At 41.6% G+C, this 19,105-nt stretch overlaps 1 protein-coding gene across 2 annotated transcripts in view; it reads right to left on the reverse strand.

Annotated features, from left to right (window-relative positions):
- The window catches only part of CCDC170 (coiled-coil domain containing 170), a 104,564-nt gene that overhangs the window by 80,526 nt on the left and 4,933 nt on the right, over positions 1–19,105 (reverse strand). For both annotated transcript variants that reach the window (XM_027601691.2, XM_027601692.2), the window contains exon 2: positions 4,617–4,731. In XM_027601691.2, coding sequence (XP_027457492.2) covers positions 4,617–4,649 — 33 coding nt within the window. In that variant the 5' untranslated portion in view covers positions 4,650–4,731. The remainder of the gene's footprint in view (positions 1–4,616; positions 4,732–19,105) is intronic.

The raw sequence follows: 19,105 nt of genomic DNA on the forward strand, positions 1-19,105 counted from the left end.
AGGTGTGTCTAGATATTAGACCCGGGTACTGTGATTCAGCTGACTTAAGGTATCTGTCTATTCCTTACCTGTCTACAGAGGACAGCCTTTGTCTGCCAGGGGAGGGACCCGGTCAGGTCTGCATGTCATCACTTCTACTCTGTGGTGTTGAAAAGCTTAGATCAGTACAAAGATGGGAGGAAGGGAGAATAGCCAGGAGGCAATTGAACCAGCCTACATCTATTTTTGGATGAAGCTCTGGCAAGGCCATTTTCAAGCCTCATGTTGAAATGCCTTACAATTATTACATCAGTTTAGAATATATGACAGTTGAAGGTTTGGTAAGTTGGAGTTAGATAGATGAGCCCTCTACTCTCAAGTGACAGGATATACTTCACTGGTCTCAGCAGGAAGCTGGATCCAGCTGATGAGGAACACAGTCTTCATACCCAGACAAGAGGTTCAGAAATATGTTTCTGATATTAACCAAATTAATGGTGTCAAATGGTATTCAGGGGATCGGCTGAAGAATGTGCATTCATGCATTCTATGCTCGACTTCAAAATTATCCTTGAAAAACCAGGACCTCAGAGAGATGTCTACTTGGACCCCATTGCTTGGACTCTGCTATAAAAGTGCTTTTAATTTTCCCAGCACCATTTATTGAAGAGACTGTCTTTTTCCCATTGCATGTTTTTTCCTGCTTTGTCGAAGATTATTTGACCATAGAGTTGAGGGTCCATATCTGGGTTTTCTATTCTGTTCCATTGGTCTGTGTGTCTTGTTTTTGTGCCAGTACCATGCTCTCTTGGTGATCACAGCTTTGTAATATAGCTTGAAATTGGGCAACGTGATGCCCCCAGCTTTGTTTTTCTTTTTCAACATTTCCTTGGCGATTCGGGGTCTTTCCTGATTCCACACAAATTTTAGGATTGTTTGTTCCAGCGCTTTGAAAAATGTCATTGGAATTTTGATCGGGATGGCATTGAAGGTATAGATTGCTCTGGGTAGCATAGACATTTTAACAATGTTTATTCTTCCGATCCATGAGCATGGAATATTTTTCCAACTTTTTGTGCCTTCTTCAGTTTCTTTCATGAGTGTTCTGCAGTTCCTAGAGTACAGATCCTTTACCTCTTTGGTTAGGTTTATTCTGAGGTATCTTATGGTTTGGTTTTTTGTTTTTGTTTTTGTTTTTAAAGATTTATTTATTTATTTTGAGAGAGTGAGAATGAGAGAGAGAGGGAGAGTACATGAGAGGGGGGAGGGTTAGAGGGAGAAGCAGGCTCCTTGCCAAGGAGGGAGCCCGATGCAGGACTCGATCCCAGGACTCCGGGATCATGACCTGAGTCGAAGGCAGTCACTTAACCAGCTGAGCCATCCAGGAGCCCCTATCTTATGGTTTTTGGTGCTATTGTAAATGGAATCGTTTCTCTAATTTCTCTTTCTACAGTTGCATTGTTAGTGTATAAGAAAGCAACTGATTTCTGTGCATTGATTTTGTATCCTGCCACATTACTGAATTGCTGTATGAGTTCTAGTAATTTGGGGGTGGAGTTTTTTGGGGTTTCCACATAAAGTATCATGTCATCTGCGGAAAGAGAGAGCTTGACTTCTTCTTTGCCAATTTGAATACCTTTTATTTCTTTTTGTTGTCTAATTGCTGTTGCTAGGACTTCTAGTACTATGTTGAACAATAGTGGCGAGAGTGGGCATCCTTGAAGTGTTCCTGATCTTCACAGAAACGCTCTCAGCTTTTCCCCATTGAGGATGATATTCGCTGTGGGTTTTTCATAGATGGATTTTATGAACTTGAGGAATGTTCCCTCTATCCCTATACTCTGAAGAGTTTTAATCAGGAAAGGGTGCTGTATTTTGTCAAATGCTTTTTCTGTATCAATTGAGAGGACCATATGGTTCTTCTCTCTCCTCTTATTAATGTGTTCTATCACATTGATTGATCTGCGAATGTTGAACCACCCTTGTATCCTGGGGATAAATCCCACTTGTTTGTGGTGGATGATCCTTTTAATGTATTGTTGGATCCTATTAGCTAGGATTTTGTTGAGGATTTTGGAATCCATATTCATTAGGGATATCGGTCTGAAATTCTCCTTTTTGATGGGTTCTCTGCCTGGTTTGGGGACACAAAGATAAACTCAAAATGGATGAAAGACCTCAATGTGAGACAGGAATCCATCAAAATCCTAGGGGAGAACATAGGCAGTAACCTCTTTGACATTGGCCACAGCAACTTCTTTCAAGATACATCTCCAAAAGCTAGTGAAATAAAAGCAAAAATGAACTTTTGGGACTTCATCAAGATAAAAAGCTTCTGCACAGCAAAGGAAACAGTCAACAAAACAAAGAGGCAACCCACAGAATGGGAGAAGATATTTGCCAATGACACTACAGATAAAGAGCTGGTATCCAAGATCTATAAAGAACTTCTCAAACTCAACACCCAAAAAACAAATAATCAAGTCAAAAAATGGGCAGAAGACATGAACAGACACTTCTCCAAAGAAGACATATAAATGGCTAACAGACACATGAAAATATATTCATCATCATTAGCCATCAGGAAATTCAAATCAAAACCACATTAAGATACCACCTTACACCAGTTAGAAGGGCAAAAATGGACAGGGAAAGAAACAACAAATGTTGGAAGAGGTTGTGGAGAAAGGGGAACCCTCTTACACTGTTGGTGGGAATGCAAGTTGGTACAGCCACTTTGGAAAACAGTGTGGAGGTTCCTCAAAAAATTAAGAATAGAGCTACCCTATGACCCAGCAATTGCACTCCTGGGTATTTACCCCAAAGACACAGATGTAGTGAAAAGAAGGGCCATATGCACCCCAATGTTCATAGCAGCAACATCTGCAATAGCCAAACTGTGGAAAGAGCCACGATGCCCTTCAACAGACAAATGGATAAAGAAGATGTGGTCCATATATACAATGGAATATTACTCAGCCATCAGAAAGGATGAATACCCAACTTTTACATCAACGTGGATGGGACTGGAGGAGATTATGCTAAGTGAAATAAGTCAGGCAGAGAAAGTCAATTATCATATGGTTTCACTTATTTGTGGAACAGAAGGAATAGCCTGGAGGACATTAGGAGAAGGAAGGGAAAAAGGAAGGGGGGGAATTGGAGGGAGAGACGAACCATGAGAGACTACGGACTCTGAGAAACAAACAGGGTTTTAGAGGGGACGGGGAGGGGGGATTGTTTAGCCTGGTGATGGTATTAAGGAGGGCACATACTGCAGGGAGCACTGGGTGTTATACAAAAACAATGGATCGTGGATCATCACATCAAAAACTAATGATGTATTGTATGGTGACTAACATAACATAATAGAATTTAAAAAATTAAAAAAAATAAAAGTGCTTTTACTGAACAAGGGCTCATGTTAGGCCATTGAATTGCTTCATGGGTCTTGAAATTTATCATGGTTTCCTGTAGCGAACCGTTGTGTCATTACCGAGCAACTTGTTTGCATTACCTTGTGGTCCTAGTGGATTGTGTGACCCCTGAGGATCTGCTTGGAAGAGCCAAGTCAAACAGGGGGCTACCTCGTGCCAGTGCACAGCCCCAAGAGCACATGTGTGATACTCTTTCCCATCATCTCATGCTTTCCCTCTTTTAATATTTCTTTACTGCATTTACTTTCTTTTGTCTTTTTGACATTGGAGGATAAATAAATCTGAAACTTGGGAGGGAGGTTAGAAATTATTCTGAGCTCTAGACCTTTGGTAACCTGCAAAGATTATGGGAAACACTAGCAGGGTGGCGACTTGCTTTTAGTTTATAATCCTGCCATGGTGTAGAAGTTGTTCGGTTATTGGGGAATATGTTTCAGAACGCCCGCACAGTCAAAAGGAAGGCAACTTTGGTTTGTTAATGCTACTGGAGAGGGACAGGCTGAAATGGGGCAGGGTGGAAGAATCTGTGGGCTTCCGAAACCAGCCCGCTGCAGAGGCAGGGGCTCAGCAGACGTCAATCAGCCGCAGGGGCTGATGGAATTTGGTGCAGCAGATGAGAACAGGCTGAGACTGCAGGGTAAATCGGATGGGAGGACTAGGGTATAGGTAAAAAGAGGGGTCATCCATCGATCCATTCATTCACTTACTCTACAAATAATTACTGAGCATTTTCAGTAAGGTCCTGAGTAGTGCGAGGGACAACTTAGCGAACATCACAGTCTTCTGCGGGAAGGAGGCATTAAATACTTAATTATGCACGTAATTTATTACTTGCTCTTGTGTTACGAGCTGTGAAGGAGAAGCCTCGGTTGCTACGGAGAATAACTGAAAGACAACACTGTGGTCAGAGGGAGTTTTGATCAGTCAGGTTCTGCAGAAAATTAGAGGAAAAATGGGTTAGGAAGACTTCTAAACTGCAAATATGAGAAGAGGACAGGTTTGCTAGGAAGGCGTACACTGTCCATTAGGTGATTTTCTTCCTTGGCTCCGGTCCCTCTTCCACCTTGCCCGGCGGGCCCCTGCTGCGCACTGAGATGTGATGCAGCTGCTGGGCAGAAGGCAGGATGAGCTCTGGCCACAAAGGAGATTATGGGCTCTCTGTTTCAGAAAGAAGGGCTTCCGAAATGGGAGTCTACTCACTTTTGTCTGTCCTACAGAGCGCGCCGAGGACATCCTTATCCTCTTCTTGATAAGCCACGGGAATGGCTAAGCTCTGAGGTTTAAGGTTTGAAATCTGCCGTTAATCCAATCTACCCTGGACACAAAAGAGAGAAAAATTAATTCTAAAAACTTAATGGTGGAGCTTGCTTTGTCTCCTTGCAGGGTTCTTACAGGAAGGTGACACGTGATTTGATTTCTTTCTAAACTGAAACCTGGAGGGATTGATTATATATTGCTAACATTTCCCTGCTATATTATTATTATTATTATTTTACAAAGCAGGCCTCTATGGAGGCTTTGTTGCTATCAGGAATGTGTAGGCTGGACCTCATGGCTTCCTTCTCACAGAACAATGCCACTAGAAGGGATGAAGTTGCAGCATTTTTATTGAGTTTTCTTTGGGCGGAGCTAAGGGCCGGCCACCCTGGAAGAGAAAGCAGGGATCTAGCGCAACACACAAGCTATGTAGGTCACTTTCTCCCTCCAGCTTGTCCTTGGTTGGTTGGAGACTTTTTACAGTTAATGAAAACATTAGAAATCACTGAATTCTCATTTTAATCCTTGAAGACACTATTCTGGCTATAACATTATTTATATTCCACTTATTTTCATGATGAACTTCCTGTCCCAAATGTAGTCAAAACGTTGTACTTGCGTAACAAATGCATTCCAAGTATTGCTGGGAACTCAGTGATTCTGCTTTCTGCCTCTCCTTTCTGCACACTGAGGTTCAAGTTTGGGGTTTCCTGTTGCCTCTGCAGCCAGGAAGGAATGCACAAACATAATATTCGGTTTCTTAAGTTTGAAGATTCGGATGTGAAAATTGAGAATCTAGTAAACCGGACTCTTTAAGCATACTTTCAGTGGTCTTTGACTTAATTAAGAATTAATCTTAATATTAAAATTAGAGTCACTTTTCTTTTAAAGATTGGAATATCACAAATGGAGCTACAATTTCCTTTCCCTGTGATCTCTAATCTGGACCCTCTTCCTCCATTCCAGAGGTAATTATTAGATAAGTTTGGTGAGCATCCACCAGACCATTAAAAAAATATTTTGTGGGGGCTGCCTGGGTGGCTCAGTCCGTTAAATGTCTGACTCTTGATTTTGGCTCAGATCATGATCTCAGGGTCCTGGGATAGAGCCCCGTGTTGAGCTCCGCACTCAGTGGGGAGTCTGCTTCTCCCTCTCCTTCTGCCCCCCCGACCCCTACTCCCTCTCTCTCTCCCCCCTCAAATAAATAAATCTTTAAAAATATTTTTTCCATTTTTACTTATACCTATAGAAGATATATTATTTTAACATATATTTTTAACCATAAATAGTATGTTAGTTTTCCTCTCATTTATTTTAAAAACAGTGTTTTTAAGATCTATTCATGTTGCCCTAAATAGACTTAGTTTGATTCTTTTTTTTTAAGATTTTATTTATTTATTTGACAGAGAGAGACAGCAAGAGAGGGAACACAAGCAGGGGGAGTGGGAGAGGGAGAAGCAGGCTTCTTGCTGAGCAGGGAACCCAATGCAGGGCTCAATCCCAGGACCCTGGGATCATGACCTGAGCTGAAAGCAGACACTTAACGACTGAGCCACCCAGGTGCCCCAAAATTGAAATATTTTCTTAATGAACCTCTCATAATTTTGTGCACCCTCTGTAGCCATCAACCCACTTTGGGGACCACAGCCCTTACCTTCTACACTTGTTTTTAGGTCTCCCCCTTGAATATAAGCTCCACCAGGGTAGACCTCATGTCTGTTTCCCAGCACTGCATCCCCCGTGTCTGTAACAATGCTGGGCAGAGAAGGCACTTATGAAATACATGTTGAGTATTAGTAACTGAATAAATGATTTGGCTACAAGGTTGTGGGTTTGAAGGCAGAACCTAGAAATTAATTATATTTGTATCCCTAGTGCCAGGTACCTTTCCTAGGATATGATGAGCACCTCCATAAATGTCTGTTGAGGCTATCCATTCAATATTTGTTAAATAAATGAATGGATGGAGGAGTAGATGAACAACAGAATGGAAAGGCTTATTCTCCTTTGTTCACATCTCTAAGGTTAGCATACCAAACATAAAAATACCTAGTTGCACTTACTTATTTATAATAACACCTGACTAGCCCTAAACCTAAACCTTGGCCCCTTAGAAGAAGTACAGGTGAGGGACGCCTGGGTGGCTCAGTTGGTTAAGCATCTGCCTTTGGCTCAGGTCATTATCCCAGAGTTCTGGGATCGAGCCCCACATCAGGTTCCTTGCTCAGTGGGGAACCTGCTTTTCCCGCTGCTTACAACTCCCCATGCTTGCTCTCTCTCTTTCTGACAAATAAGGAAATAAAATCTTAAAAAAAAAAAAGACTTCACTAAGGAAAAAAGAAGAAGAAATAGTAGCAATAGTAGTAAAAGTATAGGTGGAATTTCACTCATCTCTTATAAAAATAGAAAATAATAAGCTTCATGTTTTTAAAACCAGCCCTGGCTAGAAATCAACCTAGAATAGAAATATGAGCTTTAGAAGAAGCTGGAGAGGAAAGGAGATAGTTGACCAAGGGGGAGGAAAGGCCATGAATTGTTCATCCACATCTTGTTAGATAAGGATAAAAGTATAAAACATTTATAAAATGTTTCCCTTGAAGGAACCAAAATTATGAATCTCAATCCTTGTTAGGATGAAGGTCCATTCCTATTTAATTTCTAATTTTTCTGAATCTTGTTATGAAAACATCTTAGCTAGTAAGTCTGCAATTATTTCTTTAACTCGTCCTGCCTTTAGAAGCTTGTTAGGGCCTGAGCAACAGCCAATCTTGATCTCAAGGTTTTACAGACCAGATGTACAAGGTTTTATATATGGGAAATTACATCAGTCGACTCTCTATAACTTCAGTATCTTTATTCCGTAACCTCGCTGATATAAGGCACTTAAATTCACTCATTAGTCAGAAAACATTAAGATCTTTTCCTTCAGATGTGACTGTAATAAATAACTCATTTCTAAAATTAGCATAAATGTGGAACTTTTCTCTGAAGCTCTTTAAGCAACGATTAGCCCCTCTTTGCTTATTTCCATTCCTACGGTAGTAAATACTTATCATGCTAGGTCTGTATTAAGCATGATTCAAATACCATGTTACTTAATTCCAAGAGCAACTATGTGAAACTGTTACTGCTATCTATAACAAGGAAATTTAGATTCAAACAGGAAAAAAATCTAATCAAATCTTACAGCTGTATTTTTCTGAATTTTCCCCTCCCCTCCCCTCCCCTCCCCTTCTCTCTTCTCCCCTCCCTCCCCTCCTCTATCAATCTCTCTTACTCTGGCTCCTCTACCCAAACACCTTATAGCCTGCTTTCAGTCCTTATATTGGCCTTCCCAAGCCTCAATCTAAATGAGTTCTTGTGTTATTTGATTTCATAGCAGCCAGTCCTTATCTTTCATATTATAACTATTATTTATATGATTAGTTATTTCATATCTACTTCCCCTGCTAGATTATGAGGTCCCCAGGAGGCAGGAAAATGCCTGTTTTGTTCACCACTATGTCCCCAGTGACTGGGTTTCAGTTAAATACTAAAAAATGGATGAAGGACCAAATGAAAGGGCACAGCCAAAATCAAAACCAGACCAAAGTCAGACAAGTCCGTCTGACTCCAGAGCCCAAGCTCTTAGTTACCATGTTGTTTTCCCATATATATCTAGTTAAACGTTGAAACAATCGTTTCTCCCTAAACTGAATTATTTTCTCACTCTCGATATTGCTGTATGCGAATCTGGCCATTGTAATAATGAGTTGCATTTCCATAAGTAATGTTAAGTTCAAAGTATAAAAAAGTATAAATTCATAATTAAATTTTCCAATTACTATTTGGAAGGTGCATTCTGTTTTCTACAAGTTCATAAATGTCATACAGGTCAGGTCCAGCCAATTTAGAAGCTAATATTTTAGTTCAATATAAAGTTCTATGAAGTTATTTTTAATCTGTTTATGTTAGCAAGATAACTTCTCAGACCGGATGCAAGGCAAATCACAAGCGAATTAGTTAACTTCAGGCCGAATTTTAAGCGCTAGCAGTTTTTCAGCATTCAAATTGGATATGTCCTCACGGGAGTACTGGGTTTGGCAGTCAAGGCTAATAATGAATGCAAATTTGAAAACATGTCACAAATGGAATAGCTTCTGTGAGAGAAATGGTGGAAACCAGAATCTTCATTGACAACTAGATGGGATATTTTATTTATCATTATCCTACATACATCTTTTCACATGCTCAAGATTCTAGAACTCTTTCCAAATGGGATTTTTCCACTCCATATATTATAAAACACTTGATAAATTATTGTAAAGTGAAAAAGTTTTCAAGAAATAATATTTTAGTTCCTATGCGGAGTAGTGTGCTTCAAACTTTAATTAATTTATTCAAACTGGCTCTTCAGGAATGTTTCCCTTAGAAGGGACTTGAGATACAGTCTATCCCATCTTCCAAAAAAGTAATTCTCTAACACCATAGAATTGTCATGAGGAGACTTCATTTCAGTACTCAACAGTTCCATGTCAGCCTACGGAAGAGTAAGCAATGTTAAGATAATTTTTCCATTACCTACCTCTTAGTATTACCTCTTCTATTACTTAACAATGCTTTCTAGACAGAGCTTCTACACAGTTTCATCTCCCTAATGTCGCAAACTTGAATAAATAGAAATATTTTAATATTGGGGCACCTGGGTGGCTCAGTTGGTTAAGCGACTGCCTTTGGCTGGGTTCATGATCCCAGGGTCCTGGGATCAAGCCCCGCATCGGGCTCCCTGCTTGGCGGGAAGCCTGCTTCTCCCTCTCCCACTCCCCTTGCTTGTGTTCTCTCTCTGTCTCTCTCTCTCTCTCTTTCTGTCAATTAAATAAATTCTTTAAAAAAAAAAAGAAATATTTTAATATTGCTTTTAAGGAAATGCCAGCCTACACATTTGCCTTCTTGAACAGGAGTATAAGCATTCTTCTCTACCCAGACAGCATGATTTTAAAATCATGAACCAAAAATGGACTTAAAATACTTGGCTAATTATTGGGGCATCTGGGTGGCTCAGTCGGTTAAGGGTCTGACTCTTGGTTTCAGCTCAGGGCATGATCTCAGGGTCGTGGGATAAGCCCCGCGTGGTGTCAGACTCGGCACTCCCAGCAGGGAGTCTGCCTGTCCCTCTCCCTCTGCCTGTGCTCCCTCTCTTCTCTCAAATAAATAAATAAAAATCCTTAAAATAAAAAACAACTTGGTTAATTACTATTAAAAAAAAAACAAAAGAGCCAATATGGCCAAACCCATGATCACTGTTTTTGGCAGCTATTCCCTAAAATTCTAATTGTCAATTCTAGATAATTCCATCCAGTAAGTCAACTCATTCCATTACTTGGAGTATATTGTGTGAGTAGATAGGGCCGGCGGGTGCAGGAGGATGTAGCTCGGGGCCCCTATTTAGAGGATCCACAGAAGTTTTCAAGAGCTATAATGCTCTGGATTTTCAGAAGAGGGCTTTCCAAAAGAGAATGCTTTAAAATATTTAAAATTTCAAAAGCATGGCTTTGCATATAAATAACAAAGCCTTGAGGATTCACAGGATGAAAATGATTCCTTTAGATTGTAGAGTAGAGAACAGTTCATGCTGGAGAATCATTTTCCCACCTGAAAGGTGATGTGTGGCTCCGGGCCCTGGAAAAAGGAGACACGGCCTGCACTTGGGTGTTGCCTGCCCTCTTGGGACCTAAGACCTGAGATGAGTGCGGAGGATAATAAAAACTCCTGCTACCTCCCTGGCTTCCCACAATGTTGCCCCTGGAGGTGGATGCCCGCCGGAGAGCCCTACAGGCAGCAAGAACCGCAGCTCCCCGGAGTGGAACGAGTGACAATGACTGAGTGACGGGCCCATGGGGCCCGCAGGCAACTCTGCCTTCTGTAGTCACTTCTCAAGCAGGGAAAGGAAACCCCACCCTGGTTCCCCATTTCCCCAAGGAAAGCAAAAAGGGACACAGAGACAAGACTACAGACGTAAAGGGACCTGGAATGGGAATGAGGAACCCGCTGCACAGCTGGACCTTGAGAAGCCAGAACAAAGCCAAGGACTTCAGCAGAGACCGATGTCCAAGCCCCCAAGGGAAGTCGGAGCCAAGGCGGCAGAGGATGGTCTTCAGCCCAAACGCTCCGCCCCCCGCCCCATGCCAAGCTGCTCAAAACCACGCCCATCCCCACCTACAGAAACTTGGTTCACCTACGGGAGATGGGGAGTGAGGAAAACCATGGGAATAAGTTCCCCTGAATTGACAAGGTGGTCTTTTTCTTCTAAAGGGAGGAAACAGCATCTCCTGGGTTAAGCCCAGTTAGAGAAAGTTGCATTTGCCAGCCTCAGTTACACACTTTATACTCACACCTACGTCCTCTCTGTACTTGAGGCACGGTCCAGAGAGAGCTAGCTATCCTTTGCTCAACACCAAAACAATAAAAAATTTAAATGTAAAAAATACCCTGATATGTGAGCAAGAAAGTAATAGCAACAGATTAACTCGATATTGCTCAGGTTCTAGAAATTAGAGGGGCAGAAAGTATTTCTCCAGAGGAGTCACTTCTTTAAGGCAGAGGTTAATGTACTTCAGCATTAGGGATAAATGTTATGAGAAACCTTCCTATGAAGAAAGGCTCTGCATTGAAGATGCCATCCATTGTGTATCAGCACAATAACACTTCACATTTGTTTGGAAGGCCGTGGCCCAAAGTGGGGAGTGCTGGGTGTGAGTTGTGAGGGTAAGGGTGGGTAGGCTAACTTTAGCAAAGACTGACTATTGGTCAGGTGGGCTGCTGTAACAAAATACCACAGACTGGGTAGCTTCAGATAAGATTATTCCTCACAGTTATGGGAGGCTGGGAAGTCCAAGATCAAGGTGTCGCTGATTTGGCTCCTGGTGAGAACTCGCTTCCCAGCTTGCTGATGGTCATCTTCCTGTGGTGTTCTCAAAAGGCAAAGAAAGTTCCAGCCTCTTCCTCTTCTTATAAGGACACTCCTCCCATCATTGGGGCCCAGCCTCATGACCTCATCTAAACCCAGTCACCTCCCGAAGGCCTCCTCTCCAAATACCATTACACTGAGGGTTAGGGCTTCAACATGTGAACTGGGGAGGGACACAAACGTTCAATGAACAACAGACTGCACGTTGAATTGCATAGAGTGGAAACAGGTGAATTCAAAGTAGAAGCAGTTGTGGGGCACTGGGGATTGAAGTAGTTGATTCACATTTCCATTCACCAGTGATGTCTGCCTGATTTCTTCCTACTTCCTAATAATCCAGGTCCACATTGACCGATTCCAAGCATGGAAGCTTCCAGAGGTCTCTGGGAAGAACAGTTCTACCTCCACTGCTGTCTTCTCCTCTGTCATCGATCTACCTGATGACGCCCCTATCTTTGTATTTTCCAGAATGGTTAAAAAAAAAAAAAATCTGGTCGTATTCCCAGCACTGTTGGGAATGATGCTGTTTTTTATTTTTTCCTCTCTTTTAATGCGGTTCAGAGAAGCAGCAGACAGAAGCACACAAGCTCAGTCTACTATCTAGAGTGAAAAGCCCAGATCAAGTATTAATACTCCAAAGAGGACACTGAGGCCCAGAAGGGTTAAGGGACGTTCCTAAGTTCTCACCTTCACCAAACAGTGGGGCTGACTTATGCCATGTGTTCTCACTTACTATTTTATATATGTTTCCAGTATAAAATATTTTGGAAATTATGATTAGTTTATTAATATTTCTTAGAAAACTTGGGGTGGAAATGAACCTGAACACATAAAGAAACCAGACCTGGAGAGATTAAGTCAGCTTATTTCAGAGTGAATAATATCCGGGTCTCTTCACTCCAAGGTTAATATTCTTTTGAGGCCAACAAATATTTGCTCAATAAATGAATAAAATGATGAGTAAACAATTTTCTTAACAGGTGCCTATCACAGGAAGACCTTATTCCCTTCGGATCTTTTCAGTTTTCCTGTCTGCTCCCCCTCAACCATTGCATATTCAAATTTAATGTTTTAAAAATTCCTCCTCACACTCTCCCTGGAAAACCTCTTATTTCAATGGTTGTCTTGAGAGGGGCGCCTGGGTGGTTCAGTCGTTAAGCGTCTGCCTTTGGCTCAGGTCATGATCTCAATGGTTGTCTTGACAAAAAGCAAAAAACAAACAACAAAAAAAACCTCTTATTTCTCTGGCCTTCCTTTATTCGTGACTTCAAGAACCATCTATGTGCTGAGGTGCCCCAGGTATATGATGATGCCCACCTGAAACCTCTCTATTGGGCTCAGGATCTACACCTAACTGCCCAGGGGATATCACCCAGAGATCACAGACACCTCCCCCCCCGGAACATGTCCAATACTGAACTCATGCTACTTTCCCTCAACCTGCTCTTTCTCCATCTCAGCGAAAGGCTACAAACACCCACCCAGTTCCTTGAACCAGAAGCCCGTACTTTACAATTTCTCTCTCTTGCCTCCCAGTTCCAACGCTTCTGTCTTGATTCTCACACCTAAGCAACTGTTCACTTTCAACGTCCGTGTATGCCTGCCATGCTAGTCTAGATTGCCACCACAGCCTCCAGAGAGTCTCTTCAACCTCAGACTTATCCCCACCCTCACCGCCCCCCACCAAGGGCCTAGTCCATTTGTAGCCAAAAGATTCTTTTTATTTTTATTTATTTTCTTAAGTAGGCTCTAGCCCAACATGGGGCTCGAACTCTGGACCCCGAGATCAAGAGTCACATGCTCTACTGACTAAGCCAGCCAGGCACCCCTAAAGGGATCTTTTTAAAACGCAGAACTGTTCAATATATCCCAAGACTTAAAATTCTCCAGGGGCATCCCTTGCCCTTAGGGCAAAATCCAAATTCCTATAAAGTCCTGTATGATCTGACCATTGCCTACTTCCCCGGCTTCCACACCCATGACTTCTCACCTCACTGTGCTCTCCAACCACACTCCAGCCACACTGGCCTTCTGTGGTTGCCTGAGTGGACTTTGCTTCCTCCTCTCCCACAGCCAGGATCCATGCTTTGTGCTGTGGAGAAGACATATCCAACACAACTGCCCCCGATCCTTTGCCTCGCTGACTCTTACCTTCCACAGCTCAGCTTAAAGTTCACTTCCTGGGGGAAGACTGCCCTGACCACCAAATCCGGGGAACACTTTTTTTTAATTAGTTTCAGAGGTGGAATTTAGTGATTCATCAGTTGCACATAATACCCAGTGCTCATGACATCAAGTGCCCTCCTTAATGACTGCTACCCAGTTACCCCATCCCCCCACCCACATCCCCTCCAGCAACCCTGTTTGTTTTCTAGAGTTCAGCGTCTCTAATGATTTGCCTCCCTCTCTGTTTTCATCTTATTTTTCCTTTTCTTCCCCTATGTTCATGTTCTGTTTCTCCACATATAAGTGAAATCATATGGTAATTGTCTTTCTCTGACTGACTGGTTTCACTTAGCATAATACCCTCTGGTTCCATCCACATCATTGCAAATGGCATGATTTCATTCTTTCTGATGGCTGAGTAATATTCCGTTGTGTATATATACCACATCTTCTTTATCCATTCATCTGTCGATGGACGTCTGGGCTCTTTCCATATTTTGGCTATTGTGGACATTGCTGCTATAAACATTAGGGTGCAGGTGCCCCTTCGAAACACCATGTTTGTATCCTTTGGATAAATACCGAGTAGCGCAATTGTTGGGTTGAAGGGTAACTCTATTTTTAATTTTTTGAGGAATTTCCATACTGTTTTCCAGAGTGGCTGTACCAGTCTGCATTCTCACCAACAGTGTAAGAGGGTTTCCAGGGAACACTTTTGCTCCTCACCTGACTTGACCTCCCTTGGGCATGTGCCACACAAAGCACACTCTCCTTGAACTCTCCTTACTCATCTCCTTCACCTCTCTGCATTGCTCCCTCCTCTGACTTACCTGCCCCCCCCCCCCACAGTCCCTCCTGCAGCTCGTCCTCCTTCACCACTCCTTAACTTGATATTTTCTGGGGATCTGTCTTCAACCCTTTGTCACCAGAAACACCTTCTCTGGCCAGCTTCCTGCCCTGCTGAGATTTCAGCCAGTCTGATGGCTCCCAAATCTGCACCTCTAGCTAGAGATCCATTTCCAACCATCTACTGAACATCGCCTGAATGTCCTGCTGGCGCTTCAAAGTCAACATCACCTCCCCGCCACCACCAGAAGCCAAACTTGCCCAGCTCCATCCTTGCCCCTGGTCTACTAAAGCACCCTGTGTAATTGTTTTTGTATTTCCTGCTAGATCCTTATCTGAGACCATGTCTTTACTCTAGGCATGCTTTCCACCATCATTTTTTAAACTTTTATGTGTTACCATTTATTATTTACTGGACTACACTGCAAGCTCAATAGTTAGGAAGAGCAAGTCTTCTACTTTGTCACTACATTTGTTGCAGGCACATGTTTCTTAAGTTTTACTTCAATCTTACAGTAAAGTTGCAAGAATAATCCAATAAACCCAAGTATATGCTTCACTTGGATTCGCCAACTATGAGAACATTTTGCCACATCTGACTGATTGCTTTCTCCATGAGTTTATTACAACTATGACTGCTGAACCATGGGTAATTTGCCGACATCATGGCCCTTCACCCCCAAGTACTTCAGCATGTATCTCGTAAGAGCAAGAACATCCCTTTGCATAAAAGAGTCAAATTTAAGAAATTTAACTATGGCATCATATCATTCACCAATTATTTCAGAAATGTTCTTTGGAGCATCTGTAACTGCATGGCGTGTGTTGTCAAGTACCTTTAGTCTGTCTGACGTGCAACGTATCCTCAGCCTCTCTTGGACTTTCATAACATCAGTGATGAGATGAACTGACATACGGCTCCTAACATGGTGCACTGAGAATACAACATCTCTCATAGAGAATTACCATAAATGCCAAAAAGGATTAAGCTGAATCTATGAGGGAACACTGGACATACCCCAACTGAGGGACATTCTACAAGCTGCGCTCTTTTTAAGCACATTGCCCTCATTCCATTGCCCTCATTCCTGCCTAAGGGCCTGTAGCTGCCCTTGTGATTACTGAGAACATTCCTTCTTGGGATCATTCACAACTCAGCACAAACATCACCTCCTTAGGGAGCCCTTCCTACCCACCCTATCCAAAGTAGACCTCACCCTTTACCCCAGCTGATCTTGACCTTGGCATCCTGCCTTAGTTTCTTGTTTTTTTGTTTTGTTTTTTTAAAAGATTTTATTTATTTGACAGAGAGACACACAGCGAGAGAGGGAACACAAGCAGGAGGAGTGGGAGAAGGAGAAACAGGCTTCCCGCTGAGCAGGGAGCCCGATGTGGGACTCGATGTGGGGCTCGATGTGGGGCTCGATGTGGGGCTCGATCCCAGGACCCTGGGATCATGACCTGAGCCGAAGGCAGACACTTAAAGGCTGAGCCACCCAGGCGCCTCGTGCCTTAGCTTCTTGTTAAAGCATTTACCACTCTCTTTTTTTTTTTAACCATAAATTAGCTTGATTATCTATTTCTTTACTTTTTTGTTATTTATTTCCCCCACAAGAATAAAACTTTTATGAGAACAAGACTTTATCTAAAACAGCAACTGTTTGGGATGCCTGGGTGGCTCAATCAGTTACATGTCTGACTTTTTTTTTTTTTTAAGATTTTATTTATTTACTTGACAGAGAGAGACACAACAAGAGAGGGAACACAAGCAGGGGGAGTGGGAGAGGGAGAAGCAGGCTTCCCGCGGAGCAGGGAGCCCGATGTGGGGCTCGATCCCAGGAACCTGGGATCATGACCTGAGCCGAAGGCAGACACTTAACAACTGAGCCACCCAGGCACCCCATGTCTCTGACTTTGATTCAGGTCATGATCCCAGGATCATGATCCCAGGATCCTGGGATCAAGCCCCACATTGGGCTCCCTGCTCAGCGGGGAGACTTCTTCTCCCTCTCCTCCCTGCTCCTGCTCTCTCCCTCTATCTCTCTCTCTCAAATAAATAAAATCTTCACCAAAAAAAAAAAAAGGGAAGAATTTCTGTATCTTCCGTGCCTAACAAAGAGCCTAGGATTCAATGGGAGGTTGCCAAATAGGTGACTAACATGACATGTGATTCACTAAGCAGAATATTTCTGATTCAGATTTCCTCCCACCTTCTCATTTTTGCTTACTTCAAATGTTCACAAGATGTCGACATCAAGACTTCCTTTTCATATTCTCCTCTACTGCCCATTTCTTTTGCCCTGAAGTAGAAGAGACTTAGGAAATGTGACAATTATAGTCAAATAGAAATATAGTCTGAAAATTGTTCCCCTTTGCACTGATACTGAGGTTAGGCTATGATGGCCTGACTATGCTGAAAAATGCATTTCTGCACAAAGTTAACAGGGAAGATTCAAGAAGGAAATCACAGGGTAGATTCCATGAAAAGGAAGTGATTTCAGTTACTCAGAAATATAAGGCATATATTTATTTTTATAAGCAATATTTAAGATATTTTATTCAAGCACTAATTAAACATGCCAATATTGAAGCTACAACCAATAATTATGCTGGTATCGGTAAGAAAAAAAGAGTATAGTGCTACTGGTCTACCCCAGCAATGCCTTTGAAGTTCTCTGCCTTAGATCTAAGCCACCAAAGTACCAATTTCTAAAGGGGAAAAAAAACTGGAAGCAAAACAAGGAGGAAAAAAAAACACCTTGGATAAAGTACATAGCATAAATAATTCCTAGGGCAGCAAACGGTACTCCCTTCTTCAATTAAATGTTTTTAAGTTGTCCTTGAACACAGAAAAAGAAAATCTTTATAACGAGTCAACTTAATTCGAGTACAAACCAAGGAGCACTCCCTATTGTTTCAAATATACGACACACTGTATTTGGTAACATTAAGTAAACACACACACATTTAAAAATATGCAAACAAAAACTTGCCCTGTTTGGTGTTCAAAAAACTCTCCTACTTGTCCTTTTAACGCTTTCTCTTATGCTGCATTCCAAAGCCAGGTGGTCAAAGAGAGATTAGGTAACAGGAGAAACCAAGTGTTGGAGTTAAAATCAACAAACTTAGATATACAAATAAATTAAGCGGTTATCATTTATTTTTTTAAACATTTTATTCTGAAATCATTTTAGACTTAGAGAAAAGTTGCCAAATTAGAACAGAGTTTCTGTATATCCTTTACCCAGCTTCCCCTAACGTTAATAACTAGGATAAGCAAGGTACATTTATTAAAACCAGGAAACTAACACTAGTACCACACTATTAACTAAGCTACAGTTTTTCCACTATTGTTCTCTCTGTGGTCCAGAAACCAGTCCCAGTCCCTTCATCGCATTTGGGGTTGTGTCTCCTTAGGTGTAGGAGTGTCCTTGACACTTTTGAGTCCTGTCAGTTATTTTATAAAAATCCTTCAAGGTGGGTGTGTCTAATGTTTTCATTGATCAGATTGTCGTCATTTACATTTGATAGTAGAAAGTCCTTATTTATTTACAAGGGAAAAACATGTAATTACTGATCTAGTTCAATCCCTACCAAGAGAGTACATATTCCAGGATTTCGTCCAATTGATTCCTAGTCTAAAGGTATTTTTTCCCTTAGAAAAAGAGAAAAGTCATCCTGCTAACTTTCACAGCCATATCCCACATATCTTATATACTATAATTCTTCTTCACAATAACTTAAACAAGCCTGTATCTTTAGTTTTTTTAGTAGCTCTCTTACCAAATTTTTGCCTGGTTGCTATTTCAGATAATAACAGAGGTTTGTTGAAGAAGTTCTACTCTAGTTTGGATTTGTCTCTATGTCCTTATAGATTTTGTTTCTGTCCATTTTTATTTTGCATATTTGAATACCAAGTTTGACACCATGTTATTGCATATACATTTAGAATTCTTACACCTTCCTGTGGAATGAAAATTATTATTATGAGATACTGATATAATTTGTATAGTGACTCTCTTTACTTCTAGTAATGCATTTTTGCCTTAAAAGTATTTTGTATATTGTTATATCTAATCAGCTTTCTTTGGCTTTATTTTTTGCGTGATGAATCTTTTTCTAAAATTTATTTATTTTAGAAAGAAAGACAGTGTAGGAGTGGGGAGGGGCAGAGGCAGAGGGAGAGAGAAACATAAGCAGACTCGGTGCTGAGCCTGGAGCCCACATGGGGCTCAATCTCATGACCCTGAGATCAGGACCTGAGCCAAAACCAAGAGCTGGAGGCTTAACCAACTGTGCCACCCAGGCGCCCCATGCCTGATGAATCTTTTTATACACTGTGCTCTCAACTTCCCTATATACTTCTGTTTATATGTCTTTCATAAATACCATATACCTAGATCAAAAAAATTCAATCTGACAATTGTGTCAGTTAACTGAGCATTTTGTCCATTCTCCTTTATTGTAATTACTG

This window comes from Zalophus californianus, chromosome 7, assembly GCF_009762305.2.
Source record: "Zalophus californianus isolate mZalCal1 chromosome 7, mZalCal1.pri.v2, whole genome shotgun sequence".
NCBI lineage: Eukaryota > Metazoa > Chordata > Mammalia > Carnivora > Otariidae > Zalophus > Zalophus californianus.